The following is a 23,977-nucleotide window of genomic DNA, read 5'->3' as shown; positions in this document are numbered from 1 at the left end:
AACATGCCATTAGCTTTCTTCACTGCCTGCTGTACCTGCATGCTTACTTTCAGTGACTGATGAACAAGGACACCTAGATCTCGTTGTACTTCCCCTTTTCCTAACTTGACACCATTCAGATAGTAATCTGCCTTCCCGTTCTTCCCACCAAAGTGGATCACCTCACATTATTCCACATTAAACTGCATCTGCCATGTATCTGCCCACTCACCCAACCTGTCAAAGTCACCCTGCATTCTCCTAACATCCTCCTCATATTTCACACTGCCACCCAGCTTTGTGTCATCAGCAAATTTGCTAATGTTACTTTTAATCCCTTCATCTAAATCATTAATGTATATTGTAAATAGCTGCGGTCCCAGCACTGAGCCTTGTGGTACCCCACTAGTCACTGCCTGCCATTCTGAAAAGGACCCGCTGACAGCCATTTGATGGCAATCATGTCACTGACAGTTTATCGAGAGTCGGTTGTGAAGGGGGATTACTGTGGAGTCAGGTAGGGAAAGAGAGCAGGAATTTAGCATTGTAATAACATTTTGAAGACTGATTCAAAATGGCGCCGCAGATGGAGGCCTTGGTGCCGAGCTCTCTGGCTTTTGGTGTGTTTTTGTGTCTTTTTATTGTTTTTGTTCAAGCGGATCCAGTCATATTCAGCAGGGATGAGCTCCTGAACACCAGGCAGATTATTAACAACTACCTCCAACTTTCCACTCTGACCCGAATAGTTTTTCTGAGATCTTGGTCGGCGGAGCAGCGGTTCTGTATGGATTATGGAAGAGTCGTAAACGAGGGAAGAGAGCCAGTGTGCTTGTTAAACTGAGACTGCGGGGATTCCGCTCCACGCTCCCAGCGATACACCTCACCAACGTTCGCTCTCTTCCTAATAAGATGGACGTGCTGCTTCTTCTGACCAGAACCAGCAGAGACATTGCGAATTCTGCGGCTCTGTTTCACTGAAACGTGGCTCGGTGATTCCATTCCGGACGGAGGTCTGCACGTCCCCGGCTACCAGCTGCTGCGAGCGGACTGCGTCACGGAGTTATCGGGGAAATCAAGGGGTGGTGGAATCTGCTTTTACATCCATGAAGGCTGGTGCACTGACGTTAAGGTTCTTCACAGACACTGCGACCCGAACCTTGGAGTTTCTCGTTCTGAACTGTAAGCCTTTCTATTCTCCGCGAGAGTTTTCCTCATTTATCCTTGTCGGTGTTTATGTTCCACCTCAGGCCAACGTGAGCGAGGCCGTTCAGCGGCTGGCTGATCATATTATGCGTTTAGAACGGGAACACACAGATTCGCTGTTGATCATCCTAGGAGATTTCAAAAGAGCTAAACTGAATTACGAACTCCCGAAATACAGACAACATGTTAACTGCCCCACCAGGGACAGTAACACTCTGGACCACTGTTATACTATTCCCCGTGCAGCCTTAGGACTCTCTGACCACTGTCTGATCTACCTCATCCCAGCCTATAGACAGAGACTTAAATCTGCTAAGCCTGTGGTGAGGACAGTGAAGAAATGGACCAGTGAGGCGAAACAGCAACTTCAGGACTGTTTTGACACCACTGACTGGGGTGTCTTTGAAGCTGCAGCCACCAATATACATGAACTGACAGATACTGTGACATCCTACATCAGTTTTTGTGAGGATGCATGTGTACCCACAAAAACTTTCCGGACCTTCGCCAACAATAAGCCATGGTTTACCCCCAAACTCAGACATCTTCGCCAAGCTAAGGAGGATGCCCACAGGAGTGGGAATAGGGCCCTGTACAGGCTGGCCAGAAATGCACTGACCAGAGAAATCAGAGTGGCCAAGCGGTTCTATTCCGAAAAGTTGAGGAATAATTTCTTAGCTAACGACTCATTGTCGGTGTGGAGAGGCCTGCAGGAGGTCACTGGCTACAGGAGATGCCCTGTCCCCCCTGCTGAGGTTAACAAAGCTTTGGCTGACGACCTTAATACCTTTTACTGTAGATTTGAGAGGGTCCATCTTACACCTGTCCCTCCCCCCTCTTCGGTCTCTCTTCCTGCCTTCCCTCGACCATCACTCACTGGCACTCATCCCCCAATCAGTGCAATCACCTCCCCACCATCTCTGCCCAGCCCCCTTGGATCACAGCTTAGAATCAGCGAAGGAGAAGTATGTCGACTGTTCCAGCGACTTAAGATCCGAAAATCTCCAGGCCCAGATGGGGTCTCCCCCTCCTGTCTACGAGCCTGTGCTGATCAGCTGGCTCCCATCTTCACTCAGCTCTTTAACAGATCTCTGGAGCTGAGTGAGGTTCCGACTTGCTTCAAGCGCTCTACCATCATCCCGGTCCCCAAGAAACCCACCATCACAGGACTGAACGACTACAGACCTGTCGCACTGACATCTGTAGTCATGAAATCCTTTGAACGCTTGGTGTTGAACCACCTGAAGACCCTCACCAGCAGCCTGCTGGATCCCCTGCAGTTTGCCTACCGGGCAAATAGGTCAGTAGACGATGCAGTCAACCTGGGACTGCACTATATCCTGCAACATCTGGATCGTCCTGGGACCTATGCTCGGATGCTATTTGTGGATTTCAGTTCGGCGTTTAACACCATCGTCCCTCATACCCTCTGCTCCAAATTGTCTCACCTTACTGTGCCACCTGACCTCTGCAATTGGATTTACAACTTCCTGACCAACAGAAGTCAGCAGGTAAGGATGGGACAGGTCACCTCGGATATTCGAATCACCAACACTGGCGCCCGCCAGGGGTGTGTCCTCTCTCCACTGCTGTTCTCCCTCTACACCAATGACTGCACCTCCTCCAACCCCTATGTGAAGCTTTTGAAGTTTGCAGACAACACTACCGTCATCGGACTCATCCAGAATAGTGATGAGTCTGCATATCGACAGCAGGTGGACCAACTGGCGCTCTGGTGCAGTCGGAACAATCTGGAGCTGAACACGCTCAAGACAAAGGAGATGATAGTGGATTTCAGGAGACATCCCCCCGCTATGTCTCCCCTCACAGTCCTCAGCAGCCCTGTGTCCACCGTGGAGAACTTCAGGTTCCTGGGAACCACCATATCTCAGGATCTGAAGTGGGAGCAGAACATCAGCTCCATCCTGAAGAAAGCCCAGCAGCGGATGTATTTCCTGTGGCTCTTGAGGAAATACGGTCTGCCTCAGGAATTGCTGCTGCACTTCTACACTGCAGTCATTGAGTCTGTCCTGTGCACCTCCAGCATTGTGTGGTTTGGAGCCACCACCAAGCAGGATAGAACCAGACTACAGCGCACAGTGAGGACTGCCGAGCGCATTATTGGAGCCTCCCTGCCCTCTATTGTGGACCTGTATTCTTCCAGGTTGAAGAGGAGGGCGGGGAACATCATAAAGGACTCCTCCCATCCTGCGCACGGACTGTTTGATCTGCTTCCATCTGGTAGGCGCTTCAGATCCCTCCAGACTAATAGGCACTGGAGAAGTTTTTTCCCTACTGCGGTCACTTTGCTGAACAGTTAACTGCCGGTTAACTGTCGGCTAACTATTACTTGGATTGCACTACCTGTATGCATAATCTATATTTTCATTTATATTTATCATTATTATTGTTATGAGCAGAGAGACAACATCTGCCAGAAGTAAATTCCTTGTATGTGCATAGGTACTTGGCGATTAAAGTCTGATTCTGATAGAATTCTAATTCACAATATCCTTCACAAAAAGGTGAACAAGCACACAGTCACAATGCCAATTCTGCAAAAAGCAAAGCTTCTCTCCAGACATCTTTAGGTCAACATCAGGAATTGAAATAGAACTGAATTAATAAAGGAGAAAGTACTTGAAAAGCAGCAACCAAGGTTGCCATAGTGCTTCTCATACATCACTGCCTAATACAACATTGTTAAATCAATTCATGCCAGTAATTTGTAAAAATATTTTTGAGCTTCAGTTGTAATAATTTGGAAAACTCTGCCAAAAAAAAAACATGATTTAATTTGCAGCTCGCGCATTAGTTCTGTTAGAACCATGACTTCACGAAAGCCAAACTGCAGATAGAGCAAGGAAAGGGCTAGTAATCACCTTCCATAGAAACGCCTGGCATGTCAGTCCTTGGCCTCCTCTTTCGCCATGCGACCACTCACAGGGTGGAGGAGCAACACCTCATATTCCATCTAGGTAGCCTCCAACCTGATAGCATAAACATAGATTTCTCCTTCTGATATTTTTTCCCCTTTCCCCATCTTTTATTCCTCACTCTAGCCTCTTAGCTCTTCTCCTCACCTACCTATCACCTCATCCTCATGCTCCTCCTCCTTCCCCTCTTCCAATGGTTCACTCTCCTCTTCTTCTCTAGCCCTTTACTTCTTCCACCCACTTGGCTTCACTTATCACCTAGCTAGTCTTCATTACCCTCCCCCCCCCCCACACCTTCTTATTCTGCTGTCTCCCCCCCCCCCCCCCATTCCTGAAGACGGGTCTCGACCCGAAACATAGACAGTTTATTCGTTTCCATAGATGTTGCCTGACCTGCTGAGTTCGTCCAGCATTTTGGGTGTGTTGCTCTGCATTTCCAGCATCTGCAGAATCTTCCCCTGGTGTTTATAGAAATTAAATGCTGCAGATGCTGAAATCCAGAAACACAAACTGCTCCAAATATTCAGCAAGTCAGCCTACATTAGCCTGTGGCAGGACCACAGGGCAATTTGAAACATTGTTTCTCTCTCCATGAATGCTGTTCAACCTGCTAAACATTTCCCACAATTTCTAGTTTCAATTACCAAAGAAACGTTGTCTACTGAGCAACGTTAACTGTGGAGGTATTCACTAAGTTATGTTTGTACATTCCAAATTATATACCTACACCAATGCACCGAAAAAGCCTACTGAATCCACAAATGGTGGCCCTATATATAGGCAGAAACATCAGATGGAATGTTAGATTTGCCACCTTAACGGAATTCTATTGATTACCATTTGGCAGGCTTACATTAAGTTGAAACTTAAAATCAAGCATCATCTTTTTATATCCATTTATTGTTAATGAGTCAGTTAATAGTGTTTGACTGCCTTTTAAAACCATATCCCAAGTTCAGTTTGCGCACTGTTGTCATGTTCCATGATTTGCCAATCACATTCTGGCAGTCTACATGAACCTAAGCTCACACAACTTCAAATGTGGAAGGGAGTTTAGAAGAATGTAAAGATCAGGGATGGATGTTTATTATTGTGCTCCAGACTAACAGTCACGTTAGCACTTTAGTTACAGTCCAATAATACCACAAATCATAATTTCTGATCAGAACTTTGCTGTTTCTTTTGCTCAGAAGAGCCAGCAATGGCCTGGGGAGAGGAAACCGTGGAAACGGAGATGAAAAATGAGCACACACTGGCTGAACTGAATAATATTTCCACTTATAAAGCTCCTTTAACAAAGCAATGTTTCCCAAGGTGCTGCACAGGAGCATCACCAAACTTGCTGTGGCAGTGTCAGGTTTGAAGTACCATCTTGAAAGAGAAATGGGAAGGTTAAGGAGGGAAATACCAGAACACGGTTTTTAAAATTTATTTTCCAATATCTGGGCATTACTGACCAGACCAACTCCCCATTCCAGCTTACTCCCAAACTGAGCAGCTTGAGGCCAGTTAAGCCAAGACCCTGCCTATTCACATATTGGCCAGATTTTCTGCTCAGAAGAGCATCAGTGAACAAATTAGGTTTTTAAACAACAGATGAGTGGTCTTTACAAACACCTGTGGTTTTTTGCTAAAATAATTTCAGAATATTAACTAATTTAACTCCCACAGATGCCACAGTAGGATTTGAACTCTGCTCTCTAGATTATAAAACCCTATGGATTACTAGTCTAGTATTCAATCACTGACCTTGGCTGCTGAAGGCATGACTAATTAAAACAGAGGAATTAAACTTGGAGGACAGGCAGCATCTGTGGAAAAGTGTAAACAGTCAACATTTCAGGCAAAGACCCTTTGTCAGTCCTGATGAAGGGTCTCACCCTGAAGTATCAACTGTTTACTCTTTTCCATAGATACTGTCTGGCCTGCTGAGTTCCTTCACCATTTTGTGTGTGTTGCTTGGATTTACAACATCTGCAGATTTTCTCATCTTTGGGATTAAACTTGGAGCTAACCAACAGACCAGAATTTGAGGAATGAAGAAAATATGGGAGAGTGATAGATGGAGATTGAATTCCAGAGACACCAAATGTCAGAAGCAGTGAGGTATCAAAGGCAGAATACACCTAAAGAGATCAGGCTAGGTGAAATTGACATATTATTCCATATGTAAATATACCAAATTGTAACAAATTAGTTCACTACTGTAATACAGTTGTTACGAACCCCGTAACTGGGTGTCTTACCAGCAAAGATAGAAGTGTCCATTGGAGTCTGGTGATACTATTTTCAACAGTATTTATTAGTAAAAATACACAAAAATAATATCAATGCAAATATACAGATAATATACGTCATCAATACTAAACCTAAAAGTGCGGGTATAATAATAATCAATAAGAAATAAGAAATAAGCTCTATCGTTGTCTAGGGGATAATGAATTGTCCGATGGAAATATAAAGTTCAGTTCAGTTCATGCAGGGGAGGGAGGGAGGGGGAGGGGGAGGAGAGAGAGAGCGAGAGAGCAAGAGAACAGTAACAGCTATTGACTTGCCGACTTTCCTTTACGATCTTGATCCGTCAACGCGTTGTTGTTGTGGCCATTCACTTATGACCCCTCCGTCCTTTAGCTAGACAGTTCTTCCGTGGAGGACTCGTCACCCAGGCAAGGGTGGACACACACACAAGCCCCCCACCGGTCTCGTAGCGTTTCTCCTGGTGCGTCTGAGGGGTGTTCCCCAGACCTCACTTTTATCCCCACTCACGGGGTCTCAGGTTTCAATCAGGTTGAGATGATGCAACCCATCAAACCAGCCCACTCTGGTTGCCCCCTGAGGGGTTTCAATGAATAGAACAGTACCTAGTACACAAACCTTCTCCAAAAGACAATAGCAGTAATCAATGGTTCCGTTCTCTTTTGTTAGCTGGAGACATTCCACCTTAGCTGTGCCTCTCTCTCATAAATTTGTATGAGCTGTTATCAATAACAACTGTCTTGGCAGCTTTCCTGTGTCTCTCTCATCTCCCTTGATAACAGCATCGGAATAGCAGCGATTTGCGATTCTCCAAAAAGGGAGGGGGGGGCATTGGCGATTCTGTACCCTTCTGCCCATCAGAGTTGTTCATCATTCGTAACACCATCAAATTAAGTAAAAGTATTATCTTGTTCAAAGCTAAACTGGTTGAAAGCATACTGTATACACGTACGTACAAAAAGGCAATGTTTGGTTTCAGCTGCTGTTTGACCACGTATGTCTACATTCTAGTTTCATTTCAGACGTCAGTTTTTGAATTACAGAGCCCATATCATTATAGAACCAGTGATATTTCCACAGGGATCTGCAGGGAATTTGGATTATTCACACTTCAAAAGAGCACAGCTTAAAGGTAAATATTTCACAAAATAAAAATAATGGAACAAATCACATCAAATGATTTTTGACTCTTGTATAGTGGTGGTGAAACTATCATATGAAACTCTGGCATCTTCAATTTCCACTAAGCAAAAGAAAAGGCCGCCCTAATGTGCACAGGCACACAGACACCTACATACAAAAGTCCTCAAGTGAAAAATGCCCCTTTAACAGGAAGTGTCTGCTAATTTTATAAATAAAAGTGTAACTGTCCAGGAAGAGTTTGCGTTCTCAAGTTATTGAGGAAAAGTAGCTATTTATCTGCTGCAGAACCTTCCTGTTAGATACCAATTAAATCCAGTGAAGGGAATTCCTGCAAATCTATGAACACTGGTGTTCAAAATGGGTTGCTTTAGCTACAAATAGAGCTCAATTTTGCTTCATCATTAACAAAGAAACAGAAGGCAAACTTTTCTTCCTCATGAGTCAATATCCAAAACCACAAATGGTTAATAATAACACACACAAAATGCTGGTGGAACACAGCAGGCCAGGCAGCATCTATAAGGAGAAGCGCTGTCGACGTTTCGGGCCGAGACCCTTCGTCAGGACATAATGGTTAATAATTGTGGAATTCTTAACAAAATTAATTAGCTTCTCAGATTAAAGTTGGTTATTCTATCAATTTTGCCATGTAGGAAAAGGGTTGAATTTCCCTTTTATTTCATTGAAGGAGCTTGTCTCTTCATCAGAACTATTTTCACAACAGTCATGTCACAAATGAAACATGCTCTTACAACTTATATTCGCTCAATACCTTTAACGGTGAGAAAACTTTCCCACTGCAATATACAATGGTCAACAGAAAAGTGAAAATGAACAGTAATCCAAAGGAGGAATTAGGAGGACTATGTCACAGCTTGGTCAATGAGCTCTACTTAAGGCAGACAATAAAGGAGGAGAGGTAGAATATTAAAAGAATGGCTTAGGAACATCGGTCAAAGAGAGCTGAAAGCACAGTGTCTGCTGGCAGGGCAAAGGCAATGACATTTGGGGAAAGTGGGACCTGCTACACATATTTCAGATTTAGATTTATGTATCACATGTACATCAAAATATACAGTGATGTATCATTTGCATTAACAATCAACACACCCAAGGATGTGCTGGGGCAGCCTGTAATTGCCGGCATACACTCTGGTGCCAACGTTGCATGCCCACATTGCTCAGCAAAACAGAACAAGCAACAAAGGAACAACAGTGAAGCAAGCCCTAGTCAAACCGACAGGCAGACAGACATACACACTTTACAGACAGGCAGACAGACATACATACTTTACTGATCCCGAGGGAAACTGGGTTTCGTTACAGCCGCACTAACCAAGAATAGTGTTAAATATTAATAAGTTAATCATGCCAAGTGGAAATAAGTCCAGGACCAGCCTATTGGCTCAGGGTGTCTGACACTCCGAGGGAGGAGTTGTGAAGTTTGATGGCCACAGGTAGGAATGACTTCCTGTGACGCTCAGTGTTACATCTCGGTGGAATGAGTCTCTGGCTGAATGTACTCCTGTGCCTAACCAGTACATTATGGAGTGGATGGGAGTCATTGTCCAAGATGGCATGCAACTTGGACAGCATCCTCTTTTCAGACACCACCGTCAGAGAGTCCAGTTCCACCCCCACAACATCACTGGCCTTACAAATGAGTTTGTTGATTCTGTTGGTGTCTGTTACCCTCAGCCTGCTGCCCCAGCACACAACAGCAAACATGATAGCACTGGCCACCACAGCATCGTCCGGCAGATGTTAAAGGACCTCAGTCTCCTCAGGAAATAGAGACTGCTCTGACCCTTCTTGTAGACAGCCTCAGTGTTCTTTGACCTGTCCAGTTTATTGTCAATTTGAATCCCCAGGTATTTGTAATCCTCCATGTCCACACTGACCCCTTAGATGGAAACGGGGGTCACCGGTGCCTTAGCCCTCCTCAGGTCCACCACCAGCTCCTTAGTCTTTTTCAAATTAAGCTGCAGATTATTCTGCTCACACCATGTTACAAAGTTTCCCACCGTAGCCCTGTACTCAGCCTCATCTCCCTTGCTGATGCATCCAACTATGGCAGAGTCATCAGAAAACTTCTGAAGATGGCAAGATTCTGTGCAGTAGTTGAAGTCCGAGGTGTAGATGGTGAAGAGAAAGGGAGACAGGACAGTTCCCTGTGGAGCCCCAGTGCTGCTGACCACTCTGTCTGACACACAGTGTTGCAAGTGCACGTACTGTGGTCTGCCAGTCAGGTAATCAATAATCCATGACACCAGGGAAGCATCCACCTGCATCACTGTCAGCTTCTCACCCAGCAGAGCAGGGCGGATGGTGTTGAACACACTAGAGAAGTCAAAAAAATGACCCTCACAGTGCTCGCCAGCTTGTCCAGGTGGGCGTAGACACGGTTCAGCAGGTAGACGATGGCATCCTCAACTCCTAATCGGGGCTGATAGGCGAACTAGAGAGGTTCTAAGTGTGGCCTAACCATTGGCTGGAGGTGCTCTAGAACAAGTCTCTCCAGGGTCTTCATGATGTGGGAGGTCAATGCCACCGGTCTGTAGTCATTGGAGCCATTGGGGTGCGGCGTCTTCAGTACAGGGACGAGGCAGGACGTCTTCCACAGCACAGGAACCCTCTGGAGACTCAGGCTCAGGTTGAAGACATGGTGGGTGAAGTACTCCACATAGCTGGGGGGCACAGGCTTTGAGCACCCTGGGGCTGACACCATCCGGGCCTGCAGCCTTGCTTGGGTGGAGACGTTTCAGCCGTTTACTCACCTGTTCAGCTGTGAAGCCCCCCGTGGTGGTTTCAGGTGTGGGAGGGGTGTAGTCATGAGAGCAGGGTGGGGAACTGTGAGGAGGGGTTGGAGGGGAGAGTGGAGTATGTGTTGGTTGGGGGCCGACAACAGATGAATCATGTGGGGGATGGGCAGGGGCCACAGTGTCAAATCTGTTGAAGAACAGGTTAAGTTCGTTGGCCCTGTCCACACTGCCTTCCGCTCCTATGCTGCTAGTTTGCCGGAACCCAGTGATGGTCCTCCATCCCTCCTACCCACAGACATGCACTGCCCACCAAGCCCAGGCCAGGTCGTCTTGTTCAGCCTCCAGTGGACATGGATTTGTATAACTGGGCTCCAACTTCCCCAACAGACTTGGAATATTGGATACAACATCTCAATAAATTTGTATGAAATCTGAGTGGAGAGACAACTTTGCATCTTTGTTCACCTAACTTTGGACACAAAGCCAAAGTTAAACAAAGAGAAGTATGGAAAGAGAATTTAGAGGTGGGGAGGCAACCTTAGCTTCAGCAACAGAGTACATTGCTTTTAAGAATACATTGATATATCAGTCCACCTCCCTTCCCGATCTCTTATTTGCTTTGATATTAAACTGCCCAGTAGTGGTTCAACCTACCAAATGTTGAAGGACTAGATAAAATGAATGTGGAGAGGATGTTTCCTATGGTGGGGGTATCCTGAACTAGAGGGCACAGCCTCAAAATTGAGGGGCAAGGTAAGGAGGATTTCCCCCCCACCAGAGAGTAATAAATGTGTGGAATGCTCTGCGACAGATTGCAGCGGAGGTCAATTCTGTGGGTATATTTAAGGTGGAAATTGATAAGTTTCCTGAATGGTCAGGGCATCAAAGGATATGGAGAGAAGGCAGGTGTATGGGGTTGAGTGGGATCTGGGAATCAGCCATGACGGAATGGTACAGCAGACTCGATGGGCTGAATGGCATGACTCTGCTCCCATGTCTTATAGTATTGGATGTCCTGCCATGCCCTCCATCTCATTTATGGAAGTGCAAAGATGAAAATGTTTAAGTTTGACGAGAAGAGGAACAGCATCAAGGCTACAGATGATGGGAGATAAGGACATTACAAAACAGAGCATAACAGTTTACGATTATCATAAAAACAGAACTGTCGGGAAACTGGTACAAGACTGCAGATGAGAACTTCTCAGAATGAAGTCAGAAGCTCAATTTGAAAAGAAACTGAAACCAATATTGTGAACTGCTCTGTTTAACATGTTCACCTTTACCGAGGTAAAGGCATGGAATCTGCTGTGGGGTAGAATACATTGTTCTTTCCAAAAATTGAAGGTCATGGCAGTATAACCAATACCGTAGTTGCACAGTTTAGCAACATCAAAAGATCAAAAGAGGAAGCAGTGGTGGTGTGGCAGTTCAGGAGATGCCGTGGCCAAGTGACTCACATTGATGAGAGTTGGACGAAAGCCAAGGAAGTTGCTGTGACTACAAATAGATGGAAGTTCCACCAGCCTGAACAAAGGTGGTCAAGTGTTGAAAGGAACAGTAAGCTGCAACATAATGGCTATGCCAAGTGTGAAAGAAGTAATTCAGTTAATGCTGCTTTATTGCAATGCAAAGGGCAGATAAACAATGGAGCAATTCAATTTCTCCAGTTGGGGAATTAAGAACTGGAGGATGTAGGTTTAAGGTGAGAGGAGAAATATTTATTAGGAACTTGAGGGGCAACTTTTTCCACACAGAGGTTGGTCCATATATGAAATGAGCTCCCAAAGGTAATAACACATGCAGAGAGAACAATAACATTTAAAAGACATTTGCACAGGAAGATGGATAGGAAAGGTTTGAAGGTTATGGACCAAATAAGTCTAGCTTGGGTGGGCATCTTAGTCAGCACGAACCAGATGGGAAAAAGGGCTTCTTTCTGTACTACAGAACCATAACTGTTTAACAAAAAAGGTACAGATGTTTAGATCCCACAATATATTCATGGACTTCAGAAAGATAAAGATATGCTAAAGACAAAGTGGTAGTTTGCAAGGACAATAAGATTAGGGACAATTTAAAGAAAATGAAGGGGGCTGATAAGGGGCATTTTGAATAAAATCCATCAAATCTGGAAGTTAGAAACATTGAAAACCTACAGCACAATACAGGCCCTTTGCCCCACAAAGCTGTGCCGAACATATCCCCCACCTTAGAACTACCTAGGCTTTACCCATAGCCCTCTATTTTTCTAAGCTCCATATAGCCATCCAGGAGTCTCTTAAAAGACCCTATCGTTTCCACCTCCACCACCGGCAACCCATTCCACGCACTCAACACTCTGCATTAAAAAAAACTTACTCCTGACATCTCCTCTGTACCTACTTCCAAGCACCTGAAAAATATGCCCTCTCGTGCTAGCTATTTCAGCCCTGGGGAAAAGCCTCTGAATATCCAAACAATCAATACCTCTCATTATCTTGTACCCCTCAATCAGGTCACCTCTCATACTCCGTCACTCCAAGGAGAAAAGGCCAAGTTCACTCAACCTATTCTCATAAGGCATGCTCCCCAATCGAGGCAACATCCTTGTAAATCTTCCCTGCGCCCTTTCTATGGTTTCCACGTCCTTTCTGTAGTGAGACAACCAGAACTGAACACAGTACTCCAAGTGGGGTCAGATCAGGGTCCATATAGCTGCAACATTACCTCTCGGCTCCGAAATTCAATTCCACGATTGATGAAGGCCAAAGCACTGTATGCCTTCTTAACTAGAGCCAACCTGCGCAGCAGCTTTGAGTGTCCTATGGACTCGGACCCCAAGATCCCTCTTATCCTCCACACAGCCAAGAGTCTTACCATTAACACTATATTCTGCCATCGTATTTTACTGACCAAATTGAACCACCTCACACTTATCTGGGTTGAACTCCATTTGCCACTTAGCCCAGTTTTGCATCCTATCAATGTCCCGCTGTAACCTCTGACAGCCCTCCACACTATCAACACCCCCAATCTTTGTGTCATCAGCAAATTTACTAACCCATCCCTCCACTTCCTCATCCAGGTCATTTATAAAAATCACAAAGTGTACGGGTCCCAGAACAGATCCCTCAGGCACACCACTGGTCACCGGCCTCCATGCAGAATATGACCCATCTACAACCACTCTTTACCTTCTGTGGGCAAGCCAGTTCTGGCTCCACAAAACAATGTCCCCTTGGATCCCATGCCTCCTTACTTTCTCAATAAGCCTTGCATGGGGTATCTTATCAAATACCTTGCTGAAATCCATATACACTACATCTACTGCTCTATCTTCATCAATGTGTTTAGTCACATCCTCAAAAAATTCAATCAGGTTTGTTAAGGCATGACCTGCCTTTGACAAAGCCATATTGACTATTCCTAATCATATTATGCCTCTCCAAATGTTCATAAATCCTGCCTCTCAGGATCTTCTCCATCAACTTACCAACCACTGAAGTAAGACTCACTGGCCTATAATTTCCCGGGCTATCCCTACTCCCTTTCTTGAATAAGGGAACAATATCTGCAACCCTCCAATCCTCCGGAACTTCTCCCATCTTCATTGATGATACAAAGATCATTGCCAGAGACTCAGTAATCCCCTCCCTCACTTCCCACAGTAGCCTGGGGTACATCCCATCCGGTCCCGGTGACTTATCCAACTTGATGCTTTCCAAAAGCTCCAGCACATCCTCTTCCTTAATATCTACATGCTCAAGCTTTTCAGTCTGCTGCAAGCCATCACTACAATTGCCAAGATCCTTTTCCATAGTGAATACTGAAGCAAAGTATTCATTAAGTACCTCCACTATTTCCTCCTCTTCCTTAAGTTGGGTAGTAACTAATTTAGCAAAAACGGTATCAACGGATGGATAAGGTACATTACAGAAAGCTGGAAAGTAATTAGAGTAAATGGTCTGAGCAGAAGCCAATGGGAAAGCTCTGGTAGGCAAGGAGAGTAAAGTTATACAGATGTTCTTTAGTGTGTAAAAAAAAAAGTAATCTAACCACCTCTCAACAGTTCTTTTGTGGGAAGTTTTCAAAGGCAGTAGAGTGACAGAGAGAAAAAAAACAAGGTCAAAACTGGAAAGAAAATCTTTAGATACCTTTGCTCTTCCGAAGGAGAGATGGTTCTGGCAGACTTGCATGTATTCAACATGGTGGATAGCTCTCAAAGCCAATTATGCAGCAGAAAGACCACATTAGAGCAGAATTAGGCTATTCAACCCATCGAACACGCTTCGCCATTTGATCTAGGCTAATCTATTATCCCTCTCAATCCCTTCTCCTACCTTCCCCTTCCCCCACCCGCCATTTTTGACACCCTTAATTATCAAGAACTTACCAACCTCTAACTTGGCCTCCACGGCCATCTGTGGCAATGAAGTCCACAGATTCACCATCCTCTAAAGAAATAGCTCGTTAAATAAAATGCTCACGTTTGCAATGCTTGCAAATGAAGCAAAGAAGAGGGCTCTCTGTTGGGGGAATAAAAACACCAGCCTTGGTCCACATGTGATCCAATGATTTATTTTGACTTATTCCGATTTATTTGCTCATCCATGTATAGCGATTAAATCTCTTCTTTTGCTCAAGGATGAGAAAACTAAACAAAAAGAGCCATTCATTGTAATCATCAGCAGTAAATCGAACCATTCTTTTCATTTTAAATCTTCGTCTCCATTTAGGTTTTGCATGGGAATTTCACTATGGCAAGAATCCCACACTAGAGTCGTGACCAGGAAAAAAAAAACTTGAAAACAATTTAAAAAAACAAAATTAAAACCCTTCAGTTACATTAATTCAAAGGTGCAGCTTTTAAGAACTGTCTTTCAAATACTGACAAGCAATTTCTTTTCTTGCTGTAACACGCAGCACAAAGCAGGTTTCCACTGTAGCTGAAAGCTCTTCAGTGAATTGTGAAGTTATACACATTGGTCTGCGACTGAAGGTCTGAACCTTAACCATTCCACAGTAATCACTGCATCGCTAAGAGTCACTTAATCAGCTGCTTTACCCTAACTCTTCAGCTTCGTGTCAACTCCTTCTGCAAGTGACTCTGACAACAATCACTTACATTCTTAAGATATCTTTAACATAAAAAAGGTATACGAAGAATCTTCACTGGAATTATTAAATAAAATTGGACGTGGGATCCGAAAAGGAAATACAAGCAAAAAGCTGAAGTAGGTTTTGAAGATTCAGCTGAAGAGGAGTAAAGGTTTACAGAGCTCATTGAGGGTTTCTGCAAGAGATGAACTGAACTAAGGAATGAAAGGAATATGGCCGGGGTATTACAGTGAATCTCATTCGATAACTTAATTTTAACACTTAAACACTTTACATAACCTGAACTAACCAACGACTGGAAAAAGGAAACCATAATCCCTGCCCTTTCTGCAAACACTCTACTTCTATTAATGAATCCATACCCCTTTCTGTACTTGCTGAATTACATTGGCTCATGGCCCAAAGTCAGTTTTAAACTTATCCTTGGTTTCAAATCTCTCCCCATGATCCTCTCATATTGCCAATCAACATCTCAAATATATACAGCAATTAAAAATATAAAAAATATCCCAGTGGGTTTCACAATTGCATTTTTAAGCAAAATTAGGACTTCAAGCTACTTAATGAGGTCTTAGGTCCGATTACCAAAAACGGTCTAATAACCCAACGTGTGAAAAGGAAGATATTTAGATCGACAATTTTAGAGTTCAGGGCCTAGATAGCTGAAGAGGAAGCTGCAGCTGATGGTGGAGCAACCGAAATCCTTAGCATGCATGGAGCCAGAACTCAGTGAAGGCTGAGATTTAGGAGCAATTTTGGGCTGGAGGTGGTTAAAAACAATAAGGAGATATATGAGAAGGACGATAAACTTAAAACTGAAACAATTAGGTCAGAAGCTACCTCAGCAGACTCCAGGGCTGAAGATTAAAGAGAACATGTCAGAAGAAGATATGGCAAGCAAAGTTTAAGGTTAGATAAAGTTTAAAGAGGGAGGTGGACTGAGGGAGATCGAGGAAAGATGTGGGAATATCAGAAGATTGGAACAATCAAGTGTAGAGCTAACTTCTATGTTGGCTGATGTCTCAACAGTGGATCAGCTGAGCTAAGGGTAGAACCATCAACAATTACCTCTCTCCTGAGAAATTTAAGAGGCCAAAGGCTTCTGAGGTAATACTTTGGGAACAGGAGAAGCATTACAAAAAATTCACTGGCTACATAAAATAATGTGGGGATGAAGCATCAGCCAGCTGAAGAACGGTTAACAGAAGTCAAATCTATTATGTGCAGATAGGTCAAGTTCAATGGGACAGAGGAAAATTACTTTATCAAAAATGCAGTCATTTTGGATATAATTTGTGGCTTTGATTAGGTTCATTTCACTACCATCACCAAGTAGAGTAGTAGAATGCATTCAAATGCAAATTGCAGTAACAGACTGCAGAATTAACTACACAAAAATTTGGAAAAGTGATAGTGTTCAAAGAGGAAGTCGTGCTTTTGCAACCGATGGTGGGTGATGACAGTCCAACAATCCAGGGGTGAGATCAGTACAGTATCTTTCTTGACTTGAGATACACACCATGAGCTAAGCAGCTTCTTCCTCAAATTTTCAATAACTGTAATTACTGATAGTGGTTGACGAGGAATTGTTTGCATATAAAAATAGAAAAAAGCTAACAAGCTATCATCTCTCTCCATGAATGTTCAACCCTTCCCTTCATGTGACCACAACCATCCACGTGGCAAGCACACTTAATTTAATATTATCTGCAAATGTTATGGGAAAGTATTTACAATCACAAGACAAAATGAACTCTACTTGGGGATGAAAATAATGGAAAAGAATGAGAAAAATGCTTAGACCTACCCCATGAGTTATAATCATTGAGAATTGCTAATTTCTACAGCAAGAGACACAATTTTGACTAAATCCTGTGTCATACTGAAGAGTTGTTTCCTGAAACAGGAACCCTCGGTAACTTGTTTTATATAGAGCTTTCTATATCCCAAAACAATCCTGGGTACTAGCAAGCAACATTTGGAAGTCAGACTTTGGGATAGTTGGCCGAAGGTTTGATATAATAAATAAATTGAATTGAATTGAATTGATTACTAACATCCTTCATATACATGAGGTGTAAAAAGCTTTGTTACATCTCCGTCTAAATGTGCAATTTATAATAAAAAGTATGTACAACAGGACAGTCAATATAACACAGAAATACAATTGTACCAGTAGGAATTAATCAGTCTGATGGCCTGGTGGAAAAAGCTGTCTCGGAGCCTGTTGATCCTGGCTTTTATGCTACAATACCGTTTCCGGGATGGTAGCAGCTGAAACAGTTTGTGGTTGGGTGACTTGGGTCCCCAATGATCCTTCGGGCTCTTTTGACACACTTGTCTTTGTAAGAGTCCTGAATAGTGGGAAGTTCACATCTATAGATGCACTGGGCTGTCCACAACGCTCTCTGCAAAGTCTTGCAATTGAGGGAAGTACAGTTCCCATACCAGGTAGTGATAAATCAAAAATAAAGTCAGATTTTTAAGGTCAAACATTTGGAGAAGGAAATATCAAGAGAAATACCAAAACTTGAACACTTGGTAACTGGAGGCAAGACACCAGGGAGAAGCAATTGACTCTGAGCTGGTCAAGATCAAATGTGAATTACAACTAAGTTTTGGTTAGTTTAGTATTAAACTGACAAAACAGAATAAGGGATTCTCCCGCATGGCCAGAATTACATGGGGATGGCTAAATGCAATGCAAGGTAGGCCCAAGAAAAGGAGAAGCTCAATGATACATGCTAAGTGGGATATAGACAGAGTTGATAACATGAATCGATGATCTGAAACTTATACTGGATCAAATAAAACGCCAAAGACCTGGGCACTCTGACTCAGACTGGGGGCACTTGTCTGATTATCAACAAACAAAAATCACTAGAGAGAAAATACATACTGTGGTGAGATAGACTTCTGAACATATTCATCTCTCTGATTGGTAGGATTGTTTCATGCATGCTGAAATTGTACAAACTATGAAACTTTAATCCCTAGTGGACATGCAAGTACTGTACTATGTTTAAGTACAGATTAATGCGAACTGACTACAACTAGAGCAAGTGTGACCATTATAACAAAGCGAAACTCTAGACTCTCAAACACTTCAGTCTACGTCACAAATCAAAAAGGCTGGGTCACCCAGCAGACGCCCGGCGAAGAGAACATTCCAACAGTACCAACGCCAATCTCAGGACACTCCCAAGGTACATTGAATTTTCTGTTAAAAATGCTACACTGCGGTTTTACACACTTCTCGGACACAGTCTGAAACCAGATTCATCCAGAAAGCTGGAATAAATCTCAACAGCAGGAAGCTATTTACCAACAAACTCCGACGCTACTGGGTCCCCTTACAAGGGCAGCCCTGCGAGTTGCAAAGCGCGCATCCACCTGAAGTGACCAACACCGCGTGGGGAATTCCTTGCATTCACAACCCGGCAACGTTCTCGAGGTGTTTACAAAATGAAGAGACGATGAAGATCCATTTCCAACAATTACCCCAGGTAGATCCTGTGGGATGGAGAAACAGCCAGCCTGCTAAAGGCATGCCTTTATTGGTGCCCGTTTCTTTCCCAATTCAGATCAGCAGTTTGACAGGGGAATTTGATTTTAATATGCATTTGATCAGCCTCCCAATGCCCTTTTGGTTCTCTCCACTTCAGACTAAGCAAGCAGCACCGAGACCAGGTTTCTGATCAACAACAGCAGAACTCCAATTTAAAAAGATTAATAACCATACTGTAGTTTGCATGGGTATAATGAAGCCCCAGATAGTGAGTTGCCCATTAAGATTCTGAATAAAGCAATGCAATTGAAAGCTGCCAAAATACATGGACTTTCCCTTCAGCCTTGGGGCCGCGGACATGTTCTGCTCAGGCCGGTACAAGACTTAAAAGGAAGCGAGGCCCCCGCACCGAGGAGAAGCGACAACAAGGAGGGAAACGTACCGTCCACCGCCTCCCGGTCGCTGATGTGTTGCAGGTTACAGCCCGTGTCCTCCCGGCTGATGTCGGTATCGGTGCGGTAGGTCTCCAGGCGAGCGTGGTTCCTCCGCAGTTTGGGGCTGGACGAGACGCAGCATGAAGTGGTGTTCCCCATCTTTCTCCGGCCTGGCTCTCTCGCCGAATTGAGCTTTTAATCCTCCCCTTGACTGAATGAAGGTTTCGGACCGAGCCCGAGGGAAATAGGTTTACCTCACTCGCCACACACACAAAACAAAAAATTACCAAGGGGGTGGAGGGGTAAGAAATCAGTGTCCGATCAGAGATACACCCTCATCCGGCCACAGCGAGCACTGCACGGCCATCTGAAAGAAGCCGGCGAGCTTTCTCCCTTCTTCCTCTCCTCAGGCTGACTGACCCGAAGCAGCCGAGCAGTTCATCTCCGCTCCCTCTCTATCATCATTCGCACAGCTAAGACATGTTTTCTTTTTTAAAAAAAAACACTTATTAAAAGTTATCTAAAATCAAACATCCTTCAATGAAGGCGAAAAATAAAGCGTACAGTTTTCAGATGAAGCCCCGCATCCCCATGAAGTGTGTATCTGAAATGGTGACTTTATCTTCCTAAACAGACACACAGTTAACAGCAGTGCGGTGTAACCAATCTGCCGGAGGAGTTCCGGTTCAAGGGTGGCGACTACAAAATGCTACTGAGTAACACCCAGAAGATGAGATCCAGTGCTCATAAGTGAACCAGTGTTGCAGCCCTTTCCCCGTGGGCAGAACAGAGCCCCGGTCTCAAGGCAAGACACTCCCCTTTATTCTGTTCAAAAAAATGGCACCCCTCCGACTGTTTCGCATTGAAAGTACCCGATTTTGACACGCCCCCTCCCATTCTCTTGACTGCTCAGCTACAAAGTCGATGACATGCAATTCTCCCACGCCACCAACCAGTGTTTGCCCTGTCCCTAAATAACTGCACTTTCCAACAGAGTTGTCCAGTTATAGTAATCCAAGAGAAAAATACTGCAGATTACACTCTTCCCTCACCATCACCACACAAACACCCCCCCACACACACCTTAAAACACCTCATTTCCAGCCCTTCGTGGATTTGCTGAATGATAATAATTAAAAAATAAATGTGCCTAAGAGATTTATCACTGCTTGCGTAACGTTAAGTCTCCAAGATAGCAGATTGGTTAAGGAAACAAAAAAAAAATGCCTTGGGATCCAAGGGAAAGTGGCAAAGTCATTTTAAAAGTTGGTAAGACGACAAAAAGAAAAAAAGTGACAGTTTTTAAACTATTGAGCACATCTACATGAAATACTGTCGTAGGAAAGCAGCATCCATCATCAGAGATCCCCACCACCCAGGCCATGCTCTCTTCTCGCTGCTAACATCAAGTAGCAGGTAGAAGAGCCTCAGGGCTCCTACCACCATGTTCAAAAACAGTACTACCCCTTAACCATCAAGTTCGTGAACAAAAGGGATAACTATCATCAATTTCACTTCCTCCCATCATCGAAATATCCCCACAACCAATGACCTCACTTTCAATGACTCTATCTCATTATCTCATGTTCTTATTTATTGCTATTTAATTAATATTTGCATTCGCACAGCTTGTTGTCTTCTGTAACCTGGTTGATCTTTCATTGATTCTGTTATAGTTACTATTCTATAGATTTGCTGAGTATTTGCCTACAGGAAAATACATGCATGTACTTTGATAATATTTAATTTGAATTTTTGAACTTTGATTCACAGCTGCATTCAATGGATCTCCAGAGGATTCAGAACTAGGCTCCCTGCTTTTGTGGTATATATGAATAATTTGGATGTACTGTAAATGTAAGGGTCATCAATAAGCCCTTGTGATAGCAACATTGATGTCACTAGTGGTGAGGAGGATATTTTAGGGTGCAGAAAGCAGGCAATTGACTAGTTAGGTCAGAAGTGGTGAATGGAGATGAATCTCAAGTCAAGTTGATTGCCATTTAACTATATAGATGTATATAACATATGTAACCATATAACGTATGTAGAAACAAGACAACATTTCTCCAAATCAGGGTGGAAAGCACAGAAGAACACATAACACACGATAATTTATGAAGGTAAGGATAAGATCTACAGATGAATCATACATAAATAACAAACTAAAGTGCATTAATATTAAATATTGTAAGGTACGGAACAGATTAACCAGTGACCTCTATGACTACGATGCGGCAAGGGGTTCAGAAGCCTAATAGGCTGGGAGAAGAAGCTGTTTCTCATCCTGACCACTTTTGTTTTTATGCATCATAGTCTCCTGCCTGATGGTAGAAAGTCAAAGAGGTTACTGGATGGATGGGTGGGGTCCTTAATAATACTAAGCATCCTACATATGCAGCACTCCTAATAAATGTCCCCAATGAATGGTAGGGATCCTCTCAGCTGTTCTCACTGTCCTTTGTAGGGACTTCTGGTCTGATGCTCAACAGCTCCCATACCAGGTGGAGATGCAACTTCTCAGGACTTTCTTAATAGTACTTCTGTAAAATGCATTTAAGTTGGGGGTGTGGTGGGGAAGCCTTGTTTGTCTCGATCTTCTTAGGGATTTCTGTAAAAAATATAAGGTATTACAGTTAGAAAGAGAAAACACAAATAACAGATAGACTGAGGAACAGATAATAGAAACAGTATTTGCTCTGTCCCTGAGTAACTGCACTCTTCACTCACAACCAAGCTAGCATCTCCCCTACCTCACAAAAACTTTTCCTACACCTTAAGATATTTCATTCCTAACTCTCCCTGGTTTCAAAGTTTAAAGTACAAAGTTCAACACAAATTTATTGCAAAGTACATATATACAACCCTGCGATTCATTTTCTTGCAGGCAATCACAGTAAATATAAGAAACACTGTAGAATCAATGAAGGACTGCACCCAACATGATGTGTAAAAAAAGAACAAACTGTGCAAATACAAAAAGAAAGATAAAAGAAGAAATAATAATAATAAATACTATAAATGATCAATAAATATTGAGCACATGAGATGAAGAGTCTTTCAAAGTGTTTCCATAGGTTGTGGGAACAGTTCAGTGATGGGTTTAGTGAAGTTACCCTTCTGGTTCAAGAGCCTGATATTTGAGGGGTAATAACTGTTCCTGAACCTGGTGGTGTGGGTCCTGTACCTTCTTTCTGATAGCAGCAGCGAGAAGAGAGTATGGCCTGAGTGGTGGGGTTCCTCGATGACGGATGTAGCTTTCTTACAACAGCACTTCATGTAGATGTGCTCAATGGTGGGGAGGCCTTTACTTGCGATGGACTAGGCCATACCCACTACTTTTTGTAGGCTTTTCATACAAGGGCATTTATGGAGAGGAATAAACAGTCAAAGTTTCAATAGACAATAGGTACAGAAGTAGACCATTCGGCCCTTCGAGCCTGCACCGCCATTTTGAGATCATGGCTGATCATCTACTATCAATACCCAGTTCCTGCCTTGTCCCCATATCCCTTGATTCCCCTATCCATAAGATACCTATCTAGCTCCTTTTTGAAAGCATCCAGAGAATTGGCCTCCACTACCTTCTGAGGCAGTGCATTCTAGACCCCCACAACTCTCTGGGAGAGGCTGAGACCCTTCATCAAGACTGGAAAGGAAGGGGAAAGATGCCATAACAAGAAGGTGTGGGGAAGGGGAAGGAGAACAAGCTAGAAGGTGATAGGTGAAGCCAGGTGGGTGGGGTGGAGCATAATGTAAGAAGCTGGGAGGTGATTGGTGGAAATGGCAAGTGGCTGGAGAAGAAGGAAAGTGATAAGAGAGGAAATGGATTGTAAGAGAAAGGGAAGAAGGAGGGAAACCAGGGGGGAGGTGATGGGCAGGTGAGCAGAAGAGGTAAGACACCAGAGTGGGGAATTGAAAAAGAGAGAAGAGACAGGACAAAAAAATTGATGGAAGATGGAGAAATCGATGTTCATGCCATCAGGTTGGAGGTTACTAGACGGAATATGAAGTGTTGTCCCTCCAAGCTGAGATTGGCCTCACTATGGACCAACGTGTCAAAACAGGAATGAGGATAGGAGTTAAAATGGTTGGCTATTGGGAAATTCCACTTTTTGCAGATGGAGCTGAGGTGTTCAACAAAGCGGTCTCCCAACCTACATAAGTCTTACCAATCTAAGCCAAAGTCGCTTTTTATTGTCATTTCAACCATAACTGCTGGTACAATGTAGAGAAGTCTGCATTGAGAGTACCAAATACAGTAGGTGACACCATTTTATTAGGAGGTGAAATGTTGTCTCACTGGGAAGGACTGTTAGAAGTGGTGAATGGGCTGTTGTAGCTCTTCTGCCGCTTGCAGGGATAAATGCCAGGAGGGAGATTAGTAGGGAGGAATGAATGGACAAAGGAATCACAGAGTAAGTGATCTAGAAACATAGAAAACCTACAGCACAAGACAGGCTCTTCGGCCCACAAAGCTGTGCCAAACATGTCCTTACCTTAGAAATTACCTAGGGTTACCCATAGCCCTCTATTTTTCTAAGCTCCATGTACCAATCTCTGTAGAAAATGGAGAGTGGGGGGTGGGGGGGGGGGGAAGATGTGTTCGGTGGCAGGGTCCCATTGAAGATGGCGAAGTTACAGAGAATGATGTGA

The 23,977-nt window shown here is 43.7% G+C and overlaps 1 protein-coding gene across 1 annotated transcript in view; it reads right to left on the bottom strand.

Moving 5' to 3' along the window:
* ccny (cyclin Y) overlaps window positions 1-20,308 on the bottom strand; it is a 254,211-nt gene extending 233,903 nt beyond the window's left edge. The window contains exon 1 of the mRNA XM_073054830.1: window positions 19,330-20,308. Within this exon, the coding sequence (XP_072910931.1) occupies window positions 19,330-19,480 (151 nt within the window). The 5' untranslated portion in view covers window positions 19,481-20,308. The remainder of the gene's footprint in view (window positions 1-19,329) is intronic.
* Between the last annotated feature and the right edge of the window lie 3,669 nt (window positions 20,309-23,977).

The sequence above is a fragment of the Hemitrygon akajei genome, chromosome 8 (genome assembly GCF_048418815.1).
Source record: "Hemitrygon akajei chromosome 8, sHemAka1.3, whole genome shotgun sequence".
Taxonomy (NCBI): Eukaryota; Metazoa; Chordata; class Chondrichthyes; order Myliobatiformes; family Dasyatidae; genus Hemitrygon; species Hemitrygon akajei.
The sequence above is the reverse complement of the archived record's forward strand: the minus strand, read 5'-3'. Positions and strand labels throughout refer to the sequence as shown.